Here is a 14,273-nt window from a genome sequence, read left to right as displayed (position 1 = left end):
TTCCTTGGGCTATTGAGCCCCCTAATATTCCATGATATCAACTTCATTGAGAAGGGTTGGGATTGATATTGAAGTACTTGGTCAGCTTGGCGTATTTGCCTGACTCAACTAACACTTTGCCTATATTGATAGTTTTTTCGAGGGTGGTTTTCCTTCCTCGCTTTTTGCTGTCTTTGGTGATGAACTTTCCATCCCATTGACTGCCAATCTGGACTCCTAGAGAGTATTTCTTTTGTGCGCGATTGAGGACCTCCACTAGGTTGTCCACTTGCCGATCTGGGATTTTGTCAAAGTTTCTTGTCTTGCATGCTTGCTCTAGTCCTAGAATGTCCAGTTCACCAATATCTATATTTTCAGGGTCTTCCTCCATGAGCTGGGGTTCTTGATAGTCTTCAGCTCTTTCCTTCACTGCCTTTGTACTAGGTTCTGGGTTATCGACTTCCATTCCTTGGAAGCTCTAGGCCTGGAGCTTGGTTTGGGTATGATGGGTCGATTTGTCGGATAAGTTTCCCCCTGTCTGCGGTGAAACCCCATCTTGCTTCTCTTTGCTAGTTTCCTTGTCATTTGGAGGTATGTTATCAGGATCTTGCACATCATCACTGGACAGAGCAGCAAAGCTATTGCTCGTTGAGGGTTTTGACAAGTTAACTGGGTTAGTCCTGGTGTTGGCTGTCGATTTCTTATGACCTCTTCTGCGATTTACCACTTTGGTAAATCCGTCGGCAGCAGGATTGTCTCAGTCCATTTGAGGAGGGGGTTTCCTGTTCAAAGGACAATCTCTGTAGAGGTGACCTAGATCATGGCATTTCCTGCATCTAAACGGTACATGCTCATAATCTATCAGCTGTATCCATTCAATATCATCATGGAAGAGACTTACTATATCTGGCAGGGCTTGCTTGAGGTCCATGTAGACACAGATCCAGGCATATGATGTGTATCTGCAAATCTTTGTTTCCTCTGCTACCTTGATGAATTCGCCCAGAGCATTTCCAATCTCTTGGAGGGAATTCTCTTCCCAGTATTCCCAAGGGAGTGAATACAGCCTTATCCAGACAGGAGCACAACTAAGGTCTTCCTTATCCGGATTGAAACATTCAACCCACCCTTTGAGGTATAGACCTGCGGAATTAAAGAAGTATGGGCCCCCATCCAGAATCCTGTTGCGATCTTCCAAGCAGTTAAATACAGCCGTAAAAAACCCCTTTGGCCCTAGTTGCAGAGTGATGTGACCCTTTGGGTTCCATTTGGAATTTATCCAGCCCCTTAGCGCTTTCTCAGTTGGCCATATTCCAATAAACTTGCCAATCAACGCGTGATCCCTCATGAACTGTATTCTGGCATTGATTCAGTGACTGGGAAATTCCACTTTTGGCCTGTGAGTGGCCACTGGTCTACATGTGGATGAGCTTGCTTTGGGTTTGTCCTTCTGAGCCTGTTCACTGTTCTGATGCTTGCTGTTGTCCGTATTGTCCTCATTCTGCCTTTCTTCTTTGTCGATATCCTCAATCCGCTGCTTTTGGTTGTCGTCTTTTGGGGGAGGCGCATCGCCCTCCCCCTGAGGGGGCTGCATGGTTCCTTCGATCTATTGCAGGAAACCAAGACCACAGATCCACCCAGGTTCTGTCAAGGCTGAGCGCTGGCAGGGGAGCCTGCCGTAGCAGGGGTTGTAGAAACCCTAGGACGAGTTGCAGAAACACTAGTTTCTCCATCAAACTTAAATAGGAAAATTGTTATTTCATCGATTTTCTATTTGGAAATAAAATCGAGAAAATGTGTTGTGCCTAGACTCTTGCTACTACGTGTTATCTTGTACCTTTGACCGCGTCACTATGTGATCCCTTTGGTGAACTGGCTTGAGTGAATAGGAGGAGATCCATGAGGGGATCAATCCTCAACTACTTATATGCTTAGTTGCTTCATTAGCGCACCAAAACCCCGCGAACCATGGAGGTAGCTGCATATTTATAGAATGGATCCAAAATCATGTTAATTATGTAGTTGATGCACTCTTTAATATAAAAATAAGGAACATTGGCGCATATGAAAAATGAGACGTGTAAGACTTATTACCTTATCAAAATCTATGATTTACTACCATCATTGAGTTCATAGTGATGATGAAAAAGAGGAAAATGGTGGAAAAATGGTGTCAAAACAAAACAGTTATGGAACTCTACATTCCCCCACATTGAATATTTTGTATGTCCTCATACAAACTGCAAAATTGATATCTTGAACTACTGCATTTTCTTGGACACTTCTACCAGTACATCCAACTTCAACTTTTTCACTTTCTTTCCAGTAATTTCCATCCTTGGTTTTTTCATGAGGATCTTGTATTTTAAGTTTATGACCTGTTTATGTAAAGCCTTGTTTTTCTTCTTTAGTTTCTTGTTCTTATTAAACCGCAGACTTAGATGTAAGAGAAGGTCATCACTCTTGGCTATTTGAATTTCTTTTTGTGCTTTCAAGGCTTGATTTTCATTCTTGATATACATGTTTAGTGTCTCTAGTTCAAAGATTTATTTTTTCAATATATTGACTGTTGGAGGTTCTTATGGCTCATTAAACTGACTTTCTTCTTCCTATTGAATTGGGATTTATTTTCTTGTTGCATCCCTTTTCTCCAAAGACTCAATATAATCATAGATATCCCACTGCACCGCATCAATCTCTAGCATTCTTCGTATTGGACTCCGAGGAGGCAATGTGACAGTTGGTGATGAAACCCTCGGTGGTGAAACCATTGGAGATGAAAGATGAAACCCTTGGAGGAGTTCCTGAATCTTATTCTTCAGCTTCTGAGTATTCTTCTAATTCTATACTGACATGATTTGTGCTCTTTGAGGGTAGTCCTTTTGCTGAGCTGGGTCTGGTACTCCTTCTTAAAGTTATGACACGTGTCTTTTGAGTTTTCTTTCTTTCTGTTTTAGGCTTCTCTACTTGTGATGAAATTTCTGTTTCTTTTATGGCTTTCCTTCTTCTAACATTTCTTTTGTTTATTTTCTCTATAACTGTAGAGTCCGAAGATTGTCCTACCATGACATCCTTTTTTCCTAATGATCCTCTTTTTTTCATATATATTTACCACTTAAATAAAGCCATATCTACTAGGTTTTGATGAAGATATGCAATAGTATGTTTTCTTTTTCATATTTAATTATACACCCTATTGTTTTATTAAATTACAATTGGCTATTTGATAGCTGTCTTCATTGTTCGCAAGGTTCCAGAGTTCCAGGTCAGCAGCGAAAGGTGTGGATGGATAGAGGATAGCTCCCTCATGGATACCTTCCTATCCACTCGAAACTGTTTTCTAAAAGAAGCATAGGAGATCGCAGTCAAACTCCAATTCAACCGCCAGATTAGCACAGAACAAAACCAGAGATCAGTTGAAACCTTATCGTTTTGCTTTCGGAATAGCAAAATGACATTTTAGCGATATAATTTTAGATAGGTTAGAGGTATTAGGCTTGAAATATTCATACAGTTATGCCAAGAGACCTGCTATAAAACTAATGGATGCACTTTTATTTGGGTGCGTGCTGAATGATATGATTGTGAACAGTTTGTGAATTTCGTGAATAGAATTGGGCTTTGTGTGCAAGAGTTGTGTTGATTTGAAGCTTTGAAATTCTATGTGGGGGGGCCCTACAAACAGTGGCAGGTTTTAATCAATTACAATCTGATTCCATTTAATTCTTCAATTGCTCTGTTTTGTGTGACAATGCTGCATAATGATCTCGCCAACGAATTGTTATCTGCATAAGAACTTTAATTTACTTTATACCTAGCTTCGACTGTTATATAATTTTCTTTATACCCAGTACTGCATAGTTATTTCCTTTGCTTATTAGCTAGTATAATTAAAGTGTGTTCAATTCACAATATAGATGTTTCCTGGGTTACTTTGTTTGAGCAGAAATTGAATAAGTGAAATGTCCTCTCCTAAACAATTGAGTTCAATAGTATTCCTTCATAACTGATAGAATAGGTTTCTTTTTGCACTTAGACAATTAGGAGTTGTAGCATAGAGATTCAAGATCAAAAACCCCAAACAATCTAACATAAGTAAAACCACTCTCACATCATCTACAAGCTAATTGGATAGAGATTAATTCCTAGGAAACTTAATCAACATCCCTAAGTATTACGACACTAATACAATTGACAAACACCACCCCCATCTTATGTTGAGATCTTAACAAATAAATAACGACCTAATGAATAACTTCTAAGCACATATTGTGCACCTGTACTTCATTAGTCTATGCACCTTGGTTGACAATTTATGATTGCCAATTCAAGGACATTGAATTGACCAAATATTTTGGCGTCGTTGCCAGGGAAGTACAATTAGAAGTAAAAAAAAAAAACATCATTAATTTAAAACATGACATGTGTAGGGACAGAGACTCTAGGGGTAGATTTGTAGGATGAGGAAGAAGTTTAATTCCCACAAATCCACTCACCCCACCATGATTTCGAGATTCCACACCACCTACTCAAACCCGAATTCCATTTAGAGACCGAAAAAGACTTCCTAAAGTCTCAAGATCATAAATTCAATTCAAAACTTCACCTACTTCTTCTACTGATTCTGTAATTGAAGAAAATCCTACATCCCCAACCACAGGAGTAATCTTTCTATCCCACACTGGTGAACAAATTTTGGGAGAAGAATTAGAAATTCCTAGTGAATAAGAAGAATTGGAAACTTATTCTGAACAACCATTAATAGAGGAACCAGAGAGATTAGAAGAACACTATATTAGCTCCGAAGAATATATTATGAATGAAGAGGGGGAAGGAGAAGTACACAATGTCCATGGCGAAGAAGATAGGATTGGAGGAAGGGGAAGAGGAAGAGGTAGAGATAGAGGAGGGGGTAGAGGCAGAGGGAATCAAGATACTTCGGTATTCCCTATTCTTCATGAAGATACAACCCTCACAATGAAGAATATATCACCCTCAATTCTTCCTAATTTCCACGAGAAAATAAACGAAGATCCGAAGACATTTCTCTTCGAATTTGAAGTATTATGGAGATCATATGACTATCTACAAGATGCTCAAAAGTTTAAATTGGTCCCTGCCACATTAAATGACTCAACATTAAAATGGTTCATGAGTCCAGGAGTGCATTCCATAACGACATGGGCACAGATGAAAGAGTCTTTCTTAGGTAAGTATATATATTATTGTATGCCTAGTAACCTTAAAGATAAAGTCTTCAAAATGACACAAAAAGAAGATGAGAATCTTGAAGACTTGATAAAAAGGTTTTTTTATAATGTTAAAAGAGAAAAAATGGATAATTTGGATGAAGAAACCTTAAAATCTCTTTTACTCAGAGTCGTTAAAGATGAATGGATCGATCTCCTTAACCTAACTGGAAAAGGAGACATTTCCCAACTACCATTTGCAGATATTTGTGATTTATGTGTACATATCTCAAGGGGAAAAGCAAGATTTGGAAAGAGTCCTATGGACCCTCTCTTATCGAGAATAAACAAGTCTGCAACTAGGACAGTTAGCAAGGAAGAAATAGGAAATTTACTTGACACCTTTAAAAAAGATATTTTAGGGAGCCTAAGTGAACAGATAGACACCCTTAAAATACAAAACAAGCAAAATTATGAAAATGTTGCATTATCTATCTTCTGTCCCAAATTTCGGAAGAAACATGCTCTGAGAGAGTGCCCCTTAGACTCAAAAGCCATTGAAACCTGTGTCATATGTGCAGATAATCATGATACAAAGGAATGTCCATCCTTATCAGGTCTTAAGGTTGTATTCAATAATGAAGGAATCTCAGAACCAGTAGACCCTCTCTACTTTATAGCCAAGAGACCATGGAAAAACCCCTAACCAAATCAATCACAAGGATTTAGAGCACAACAATTTTCCCAGTCTTCACAAAGTAATTGGAATTCATCATGGTAGCCTTAGGCTCTACCACAATCACAACCTTGGAATCAAGGATGGAAAAATCCTTATGGATCAATATCAATAATACTCGCCATCCTACCTTCCACCACAATTCTTATCCCCATCCAATCAAATTCCTCAAGCTAATAAATTGCCACAAGTCCCAGTTCAAAATCAAAACCCGCAACATTCCCTACCATTTCCACAAAAATAAAATCAACTACCTGCTTAACCACTTCCAAATGCTAATAATAAGATACCACAACAACCAATATACAACATGGAGGGTCGGAATCCTCAAACTTATGTAATAACCTCACTAGACCTAAAAAATGTCCAATTAAGGTCTAGAAGAGTGTTACCAAAGAACCCTCCTGTTGTCATTCAAAAGACAAAATTTGATCTTCAAAAACATAAAAATCAATGAGAAGAAGAGGAGACTTCTCTCCCTCAAAAATAAAATAAACAAACAGAAGAAATTCCAATAGATGCTCCTATCATAAAACAACACTCGATATCAGTTAAACCACCTTTCCCAGAAAGGTTGAAAATCGATGGAGTAGAGAAACAAATTATCTTTCCTGATTACAATATCAGGGATGAATTTAGAAATGTTTGTATTAATATTCCTTTATTACAAGACATAAAGGAAATACTATTTTTTGCAAAAACAATTAAGGAATTAAGTACACAATGATCAGGGAGAAGAAGGAAGGATATAAAAAGAATTCAGTTAGTTGGAAAAATTGTAGAAATTATGATGGGGAAGATGACAATTCAAAAATATTTAGACCTTGGAAGCCCCATTGTAAAAATTCACATCAATGGAACTGAAATACCAAACACACTGATTGACCTAGGAGGAGCCATAAACATAATGAGCAAACAAGTTATGGACACACTTAGGCTTCCTAACATTCAATACACGCCAACCTTATTGCAATTAGCAGATAGATTTGTTATTAAACCAGATGGTGTGCTAGAGGATTTTTGTGTATCTTTAGGTTCTTGGGAATATCCTATTGATTTCATGATCTTTCACCCAAGAATAATCTAGGAGGACATCCATTAATTCTAGGAAGGCCTTGGTTTGCTACAGCAGATGCTTTTATCGCTTGTAGGTTGCGTGATATGTTTATCTCAGATGGAAATTCTACAAATAAATTTACATTATACCCGCCTGCAAGAACAACAATAGATACAGAAACTAAAGAATGGATAGAAGATGGAGAAGATATACAACCTATTTTTGTCACTGAATAAGTAAAAGAGGAAGACAAACTTTTAAATTTACAGGAAAATAATGAATCTATTACATTATGAGCGTAGTCGAAATGAATATCTCTCCTCTAAACAAGTATCATTGTTGTCCATGGAAAAATTTGGGAATTCCTTGATAGAAATATTTCCAGGAAAAACCTTGAATGTCAATGAAAACTTGGAAGACATGCAAAAGAAACAATTCATAGAAATTTTATAGAAACATTCTTCTACTTTTGCATGGGAATACACTGACATGAGATGGATTGATCCTAAAACTTGAATACATCATATCTACATTGAACAAAATTAAATACCAATTAGACAACCTCAATGAAGAATGAACCCAAATCTATAAGAAATTGTTAAGGAATAATTGCAGAAATTATTAAATGTAAATTTTATCTATCCAATATCTGATAGTTAGTGGGTTTCACCCCTAGTAATCATCCCTAAAAAGAATGGAAAATGGACAGTATGCATCGATTATAGGGAGTTGAATAAAGCAACATTAAAAGACCACTTTTCATTACCTTTCATAAACCAGGTCTTAGATACTTTAGTAGGAAAAAAATATGTTTCCTTCTTGGATGGGTTCAGTGGATACAACTAGACTCAGGTGGCCTCTGAAGATCAGGATAAAACCACATTCACTTGTCCATGGGGAACTTATGCTTACCTGGTACTTCCCTTTTGGTTATGTAATGCTCCAGTAACATTCCAAAGGGAAGTCCTCGGCATTTTCTCTGACCTTATCCATGATTGTGTGGAAGTGTACATGGATGATTTCACAGTCTATGGGGATTCTTTCAATGAAGCACTAGAAAAATTGGAAAAATTATTAATAAGATGTCAAGAAAGAAACCTCTCATTAAGCCATGAAAAATGTTTCATGATGTTTAACAAGGGAATTGTTTTAGGTCACCATATTTCCAGAGATGGAATTAAGGTAGACTCATCTAAGGTGGAAGTCATTTCCAAGTTGTCAGTGCCATGTTGTCAAAAGGATGTTAGAATTTTTCTCAGTTTTACTAGATAATATAGAATATTTATAGAAAACTTCACAAAAATTGTGTCCCCACTCTTTAAATTAATCAACAACGACTGTGAATTCAGTTGGGATTCTGAATGTCAAGTTGCCTTTGAAACATTGAAAAAGAGAATTTCTGAAGCACCCATCTTAAAAGGAACTAACTGGAAATTTCCTTTCCATATCTCAACAGATGCTTCAGATTCAGCCTTAGGAGTTGTTTTAGGACAAAAAGATCTCACTCCTTATGCCATTTATTATACTAGTAAAAATTTAACTTGCGCAGAGTTAAATTATACTATAACTGAAAAGGAGTTCTTAGTTGTAATTCATGCCATTAATAAATTCAGATATTATATAACTGGCTATGAAACTTTTGTCCTCATAGACCATTCTGTAATTAGATACCTCATGAATAAACCAGTCACTAATGGAGGAATAACTAGACGGATCCTACTTTTACAAGAACTCAACATAACCATTCTAGATAGGCCAAGAAAACAGAACGCAATTGCCGATTTTCTATCTAGAATACAAAATGAAAACAATGATCAACAAGTAGAAGATAAATTTCCTGATGAATATCTTTTTGTAGTATCTACTAAATCACCTTGGTACGCAGATATTGCTAACTATTTGGCTACAGGAAAAATTCCATTTCATTTATCTCCTAGAGAAAAAGAAGAATAGTCCACAATAGCACATCCTATTCATGGATAAATGAGGAATTATACAAGACATGACCATACCTCATCATCAGAAGATGTGTTCGGTAGGAAGAAATACTAGAGATAATAAAATCTTGTCACAATGAGCGATGTGGAGGACATTTTTCTAATAAGAGAACTGCTTACAAAATCCTTCTTTTAGGATATTATTGGCCTTCCATTTTCATGGACACGAAGGAATATGCTAAAATATGTGACAGTTGTCAGAGAATGGGAAAACCTACTATTCAAATTAAATGCCACTGCAACCACAAGTACTTATCAAACCATTTGAAAAATGGGCACTGGATTTTGTTGGACCAATCAACCCACCTTCAAAGCAAAAGAAGTATATTCTGGTATGTATTGATTATGTCACTAAATGGGTAGAAGCTAAAGCACTTCCTTTTGCTACTGAAAATATTGTAGTTTCATTTCTTTTTGAGGATATTTTTACTCATTTTGGTGTTCCAAGAGAAATTGTAACAGATCAAGGGACACAGTTCACATCCAGACTAGTGCAGAAGATTTTGGACCAATACAAGATAAAACATTGGAAGTCAACTCCATACCATCCACAATCCAATGGACAAGTTGAGTCCACAAATAAGGTGATCGAGGCTATCCTTACAAAGACTCTACATCTACACAGGAAATACTGGATGGAAAAGCTTCTAGAAGCCTTATGGGCCTATAGGACTACATGGAGGAATACTACAGGACATTCTCCCTATGAACATGTTTATGAGAAGCAAGTCTTACTTCCAATAGAGTTACAGATCCAGACCTATAAGACAGCAGTCCAGTTAGATATTCACTTATAAGAAGCCTAGAAGCAAAGGATGATACAATTAAATGAGCTTGATTAAATCAAACAAGAAGCCTTCCAAATGACCAGCCTAGTGCAACAACAGAGGTTAAGATGGCATGATAAGTACATTAAAGAAAGGAAGTTTCATCTGAGAGATTAGGCATTTCTCTTTGATTCAAAATTAAAAAAAAATCAGGGGAAATTCCAAACCCATTGGCTTGGACCTTATGAGGTTGAGAATGTCTTTGACAATGGTGCAGTTAGAATTAGGACTATTGACGAAGAGAGAACTCCTCTATTAGCAAATGGACATTGACTCAAGCTTTATCAGAAACTATTAACAAGAGAGGAATTTGTTAAAATATTTCAAGATAATTCAGAACTGAAGATGGTCAAGAAGAATTATTCTTCTTTTCCACCTTATAAATTTTCATTCAGTTTGTTCTTCAATAAAAATAATAATAATAATATAATAAATAAATTATATGTATACATACGCATATATATACATATAATAATATGAAAAAAAATGTATAAACATGAACCAACATGTTGTCGGCATGTTTATACAGAAAATTTAAAGTGAAAACCAATTTGTTGTCATTTCAAATTTTCTTTTCAAAAGAAAAAAAATAAAATAAAGTTCATCTACTAAAGCCTTCTTTCTCTTAAGCTGTAGAATCAGTAACTTTCTGCAGCTTGGACAACTTTCCATAGCTTGGACAACTTCCCGCAGCTTGGACAAGTTTTTGCAGTTAAACAAATTTCTGCAACCTAATAATTTTGAAGACTACAAGGATGCTTGGTGATCTAGATTAAAGTTTAGTTGACAGAAAAGCACCTGCAGAAGATCAAAGGACAACAAATAAGGTTAGCAACAGAAAATTAAAGGTATGTGCTGCTTTAATTTAACAATAGGGAAGGTTATATAGCATGTATGATTAAGAAGATATAGTACTAAAGTGCAATCATTATAACCTAAGGGTAATGACCGCCTAACAAAAATATCATATGCCACCTCTTTAAAAGTCATGTCACGACCTTATGCCAAATCTGCCAAATTAATTACCAAATCATAAGTTTGAATGCGCCTAACGGTCAGATTCATTCCCATAATCCTTATGATAACCCATCTGTTCTTCCCTATTCTTACACTCCTTTGATCTTTCACAGCCACTCCATCTTTTCACAAGCTAGCAAACCCTACCAGTCCCATTTTCCTGTCAAGGTAGCCAATATTCGAGGCAAAGCATCCTTCGACATGGGGGTAATTGTTCGAACTGAGCCAGCAGGGAAGCAATTCTTGGAGGGGTACCCACAAACTAGGGAGCTGCTACAAAGAAGACAATGGTTGCAGTTCATTGAGAAATTTAATGGCTTCCACAAGGAGGTAACTAAGACATTTGTACGCTCATTCGATGGAATGGAGGCCAAAATTGGGGACATAAAGCTCACAGGAAAGGATTCTATGATTGTTGAGGCCACTGAATTGCCAAGAAATGGAGAAAAATGGTTTAAAAACAAAGGGATTGACAGTGAAGACTGGAAGGTTTTCCTCAAGAATCCTAACATGGACACTACAATCTACAGAAAAGGTATTCCCAGCTCTGCTCTTAAAAAAAATGGAGAAACTTACTACTTCTGCTTCAAAAGTTTATCACTTATGAGGGTAGGTTTGGGCAAATGTAATTTTATCATGTTAGAATGATGATGCACTTCCTTGAGGATCATCAAATGAATCTCCCCTATTTCCTCTTGAATAGCCTCAGAAAAATGGCTACAAATGTTCAGAAGAAAATTCAATGCATAGAAAACACCATGTATCATCATGGTCTGGTAAAAATATTGGTCGAATTTCATCTCCAAAGTATAGGGGATGACTGGGAGAGTTTCCTAATAAGGAACCATTTTGAGGAAAAATCCCCAGAAAAACCAAGTAGCAGCAAGGCCCTCAGAGGGAAAAAGATAACCATAACAATGATAAAGGAACAGGCACCTCAAACTTAGACAGAGGTAACAGAAGAAGAGTTGCCAATGGTAAAAATTTTGCAAATAATGAAGAGGGGAAACCCTAGAAGAAATAAAACCAACCTGAGTAAAGAAGAGTTCTCACAAACTAAAACCTCTCCTCTAGAAGAAAAATTAGAGAATAAAAGGAGGAAAGTGCAAAAAACACAAACCCCAGGGTTGAGAAGGAGCACGAGGTTGAGCATGATTCCACAAACAACCTCAAAAACTACAGAATACATTAACCTTGAGGAAAATGAGCCAAATGAAGAGGAGCCAACAGAGAATACTCCAATAGAGATTGAGCCAATAGAGAATGAGCCAATAGAGGATGAGCCAATTGAAAGCCCTAGGAATTCTCCAAAAGGGTCACCAAGATCATCACCACAACCTTACAACTCACCTCTAGGAAGCCTGATACATAGTCCAGGTATTGACCCCGCTCAGCAGGAAATATATGACTACATAGAGTCACTGGAAAGGAAGGAGACAACAACAAAGGAAACCATTCAGAGCCCTGGAGAAGGAAGCAACCAGGTAAATGAGAAATCAGCCTCAAACATCTTGAAGCAGGAGATCTTTGAACTAGAAACACTGAATCAGCACCTCAAAAATGAAAATCAAACCTTAAAGACACAAAGTGAGATATAGATTGGAAAGAGTGACAATCTGATCCTACATCTAAGCTTGTGGTATAATAAAAACAAGAATATGAAGAAAGAAAATAGAATTATGTAGAGAGAGATAATCAGTTTAAAGTACAAAATTCTAATGAGGGAGCCCAGAATGCTAATCTCTGCCAAAAAGAAGAAAACAGTGAAACATGGAGATGACAAACAAGAAGCACAAGCAAAAGACATGTATGAGGACATACAACATCTCCAGTCCAGGGGAATGTAGAGTCTGAAGATTTTCTTACCATGACATCCTTTTTGTCTAATGATCCTCTCTTTTTCATATATATTTACCACTTAAATAAATCCATATCTACCATTTTTTTTATGAAGGTATGCAATAGTATGTTTTCTTATTCATATTTAACTGTATACCCTATTGTTTTATAAAAGTTGCGATTGGCTACAGAATCAGCTTGTTTCCACAGCTAATCCAAGTTTTTGTCGTTGTCTTCATTGTTCGCAAGGTTCGAGAGTTCCAGGTCAGTAGTGGAAGGTGTGGATGGATAGAGGATGGCTCCCTCATGGATACCTTCCTACCCACTCAAAAAATTTTGCTAAAAGAAGCACAGCAGACCGTGGTCAAACTCCAAGTCAACCGCCGGATTAACTCATAACAGAACCCGAGATCAGTTGAAACCTTATCGTTTTTCTTTCGGAATAGTAAAACGATGGTTTAGCGATATAAGTTTAGATAGGTTAGAGATATTAAGCTTGAAATCTTCATACAGTTATACCAAGAGACCTGTTATTAAACTTATGGCCGCACTGTTATTTGGGTGCACGCTGAATGATATGATTGTGAACAGTTTGTGAATTTCATGAATAGGATTGGTTTTTGTGTGCAAGAGTTGTGTTCATTTGAAGATATGAAATGCTATGTGGGGGGCCCCTACAAACAATGGCAGGTTTTAATAAATTACAATCTGATTTCCTTTAATTCTTCAATTGCTCTGTTTTGTGTGACAATGTTGCATAATGATCTCGCCAACAAATTGTTATCTACACAAGAACTTTAATTTGCTTTATACCTAACTTAGATTGTTATATAATTTGCTTTATACCTGGTACTGCATAGTTATTTCCTTTGTTTATTATCCAGTATAATTGAAGTGTGTTCAATTCACAATATAGATGTTGCTTGGGTTACTTTGTTTGAGCAGAAATTGAATAAGTGAGAAGTCCTCTCCTAAACAATTGAGTTCAACAGTATTCCTTCATAGCTGATAGAATAGGTTTCTTTTTTCACTTAGAAAATTAGGAGCTGTAGCATAGAGATTCAAGATCAAAAACCCCAAACAATCTAACATAAGTAAAACCACTCTCACATCATCTACAAGCTAATTGGATAGATATTAATTCCTAGGAAACTTAATCAACATCCCTAAGAATTACGACACTAATACAATTGACAAACACCACCCCCATCTTAAGTTTAGATCTTAACAAATTCATAATGACCTAACGAATAACTTCTAAGCACATATTGTGCACCTATACTTCATCAGTCTATGCACCCTGGTTGACAATTTATGATTGCCAATTCAAGGACATTGAATTGACCAAACAATAACTTCTGCAAGTGGAATGTCATCTTCTGATAGGTTATGTAGATTTTTTAGTTCTTGTTCCTGTGTCTTATCAATTTTTATTTTCCTTCCCCTATTACGTCTTCTTCTATTTGGCTTCCCATGAGTTTCTTCCTGAAAGTTATTTATTACTAAAAATCTCTCCCAATTATCACCTATGTTTTGGAGATGAAATTCAACAAGTATTTTGACTAGATCATGGTGATACATTATATTATCTACAAACTTAATTCTCCTCTGAACATTTCCTAACATATTTCT

General features: G+C 36.6%; 1 protein-coding gene across 1 annotated transcript; it reads right to left on the bottom strand.

Moving 5' to 3' along the window:
* Window positions 1-736: 736 nt before the first annotated feature.
* On the bottom strand, window positions 737-1,327 carry LOC149208472 (uncharacterized). Its single transcript, XM_089398354.1, has one exon. The coding sequence runs from the start codon at window positions 1,325-1,327 to the stop codon at window positions 737-739; it is 591 nt and encodes a 196-aa protein (XP_089254480.1).
* Between the last annotated feature and the right edge of the window lie 12,946 nt (window positions 1,328-14,273).

The sequence above is a fragment of the Pinus tabuliformis genome, chromosome 1_2 (genome assembly GCF_031772625.1).
Source record: "Pinus tabuliformis cultivar Carrire ecotype Pingquan chromosome 1_2, CPIR1, whole genome shotgun sequence".
Classification (NCBI taxonomy): Eukaryota; Viridiplantae; Streptophyta; class Pinopsida; order Pinales; family Pinaceae; genus Pinus; species Pinus tabuliformis.
This window is presented reverse-complemented; position numbering and strand designations above follow the sequence as displayed.

Bases quoted from the DNA above. Each gene is read 5' to 3' on its own strand.
- LOC149208472 (XM_089398354.1), bottom strand. From the start codon at position 1,327: ATGAGGGATCACGCGTTGATTGGCAAGTTTATTGGAATATGGCCAACT.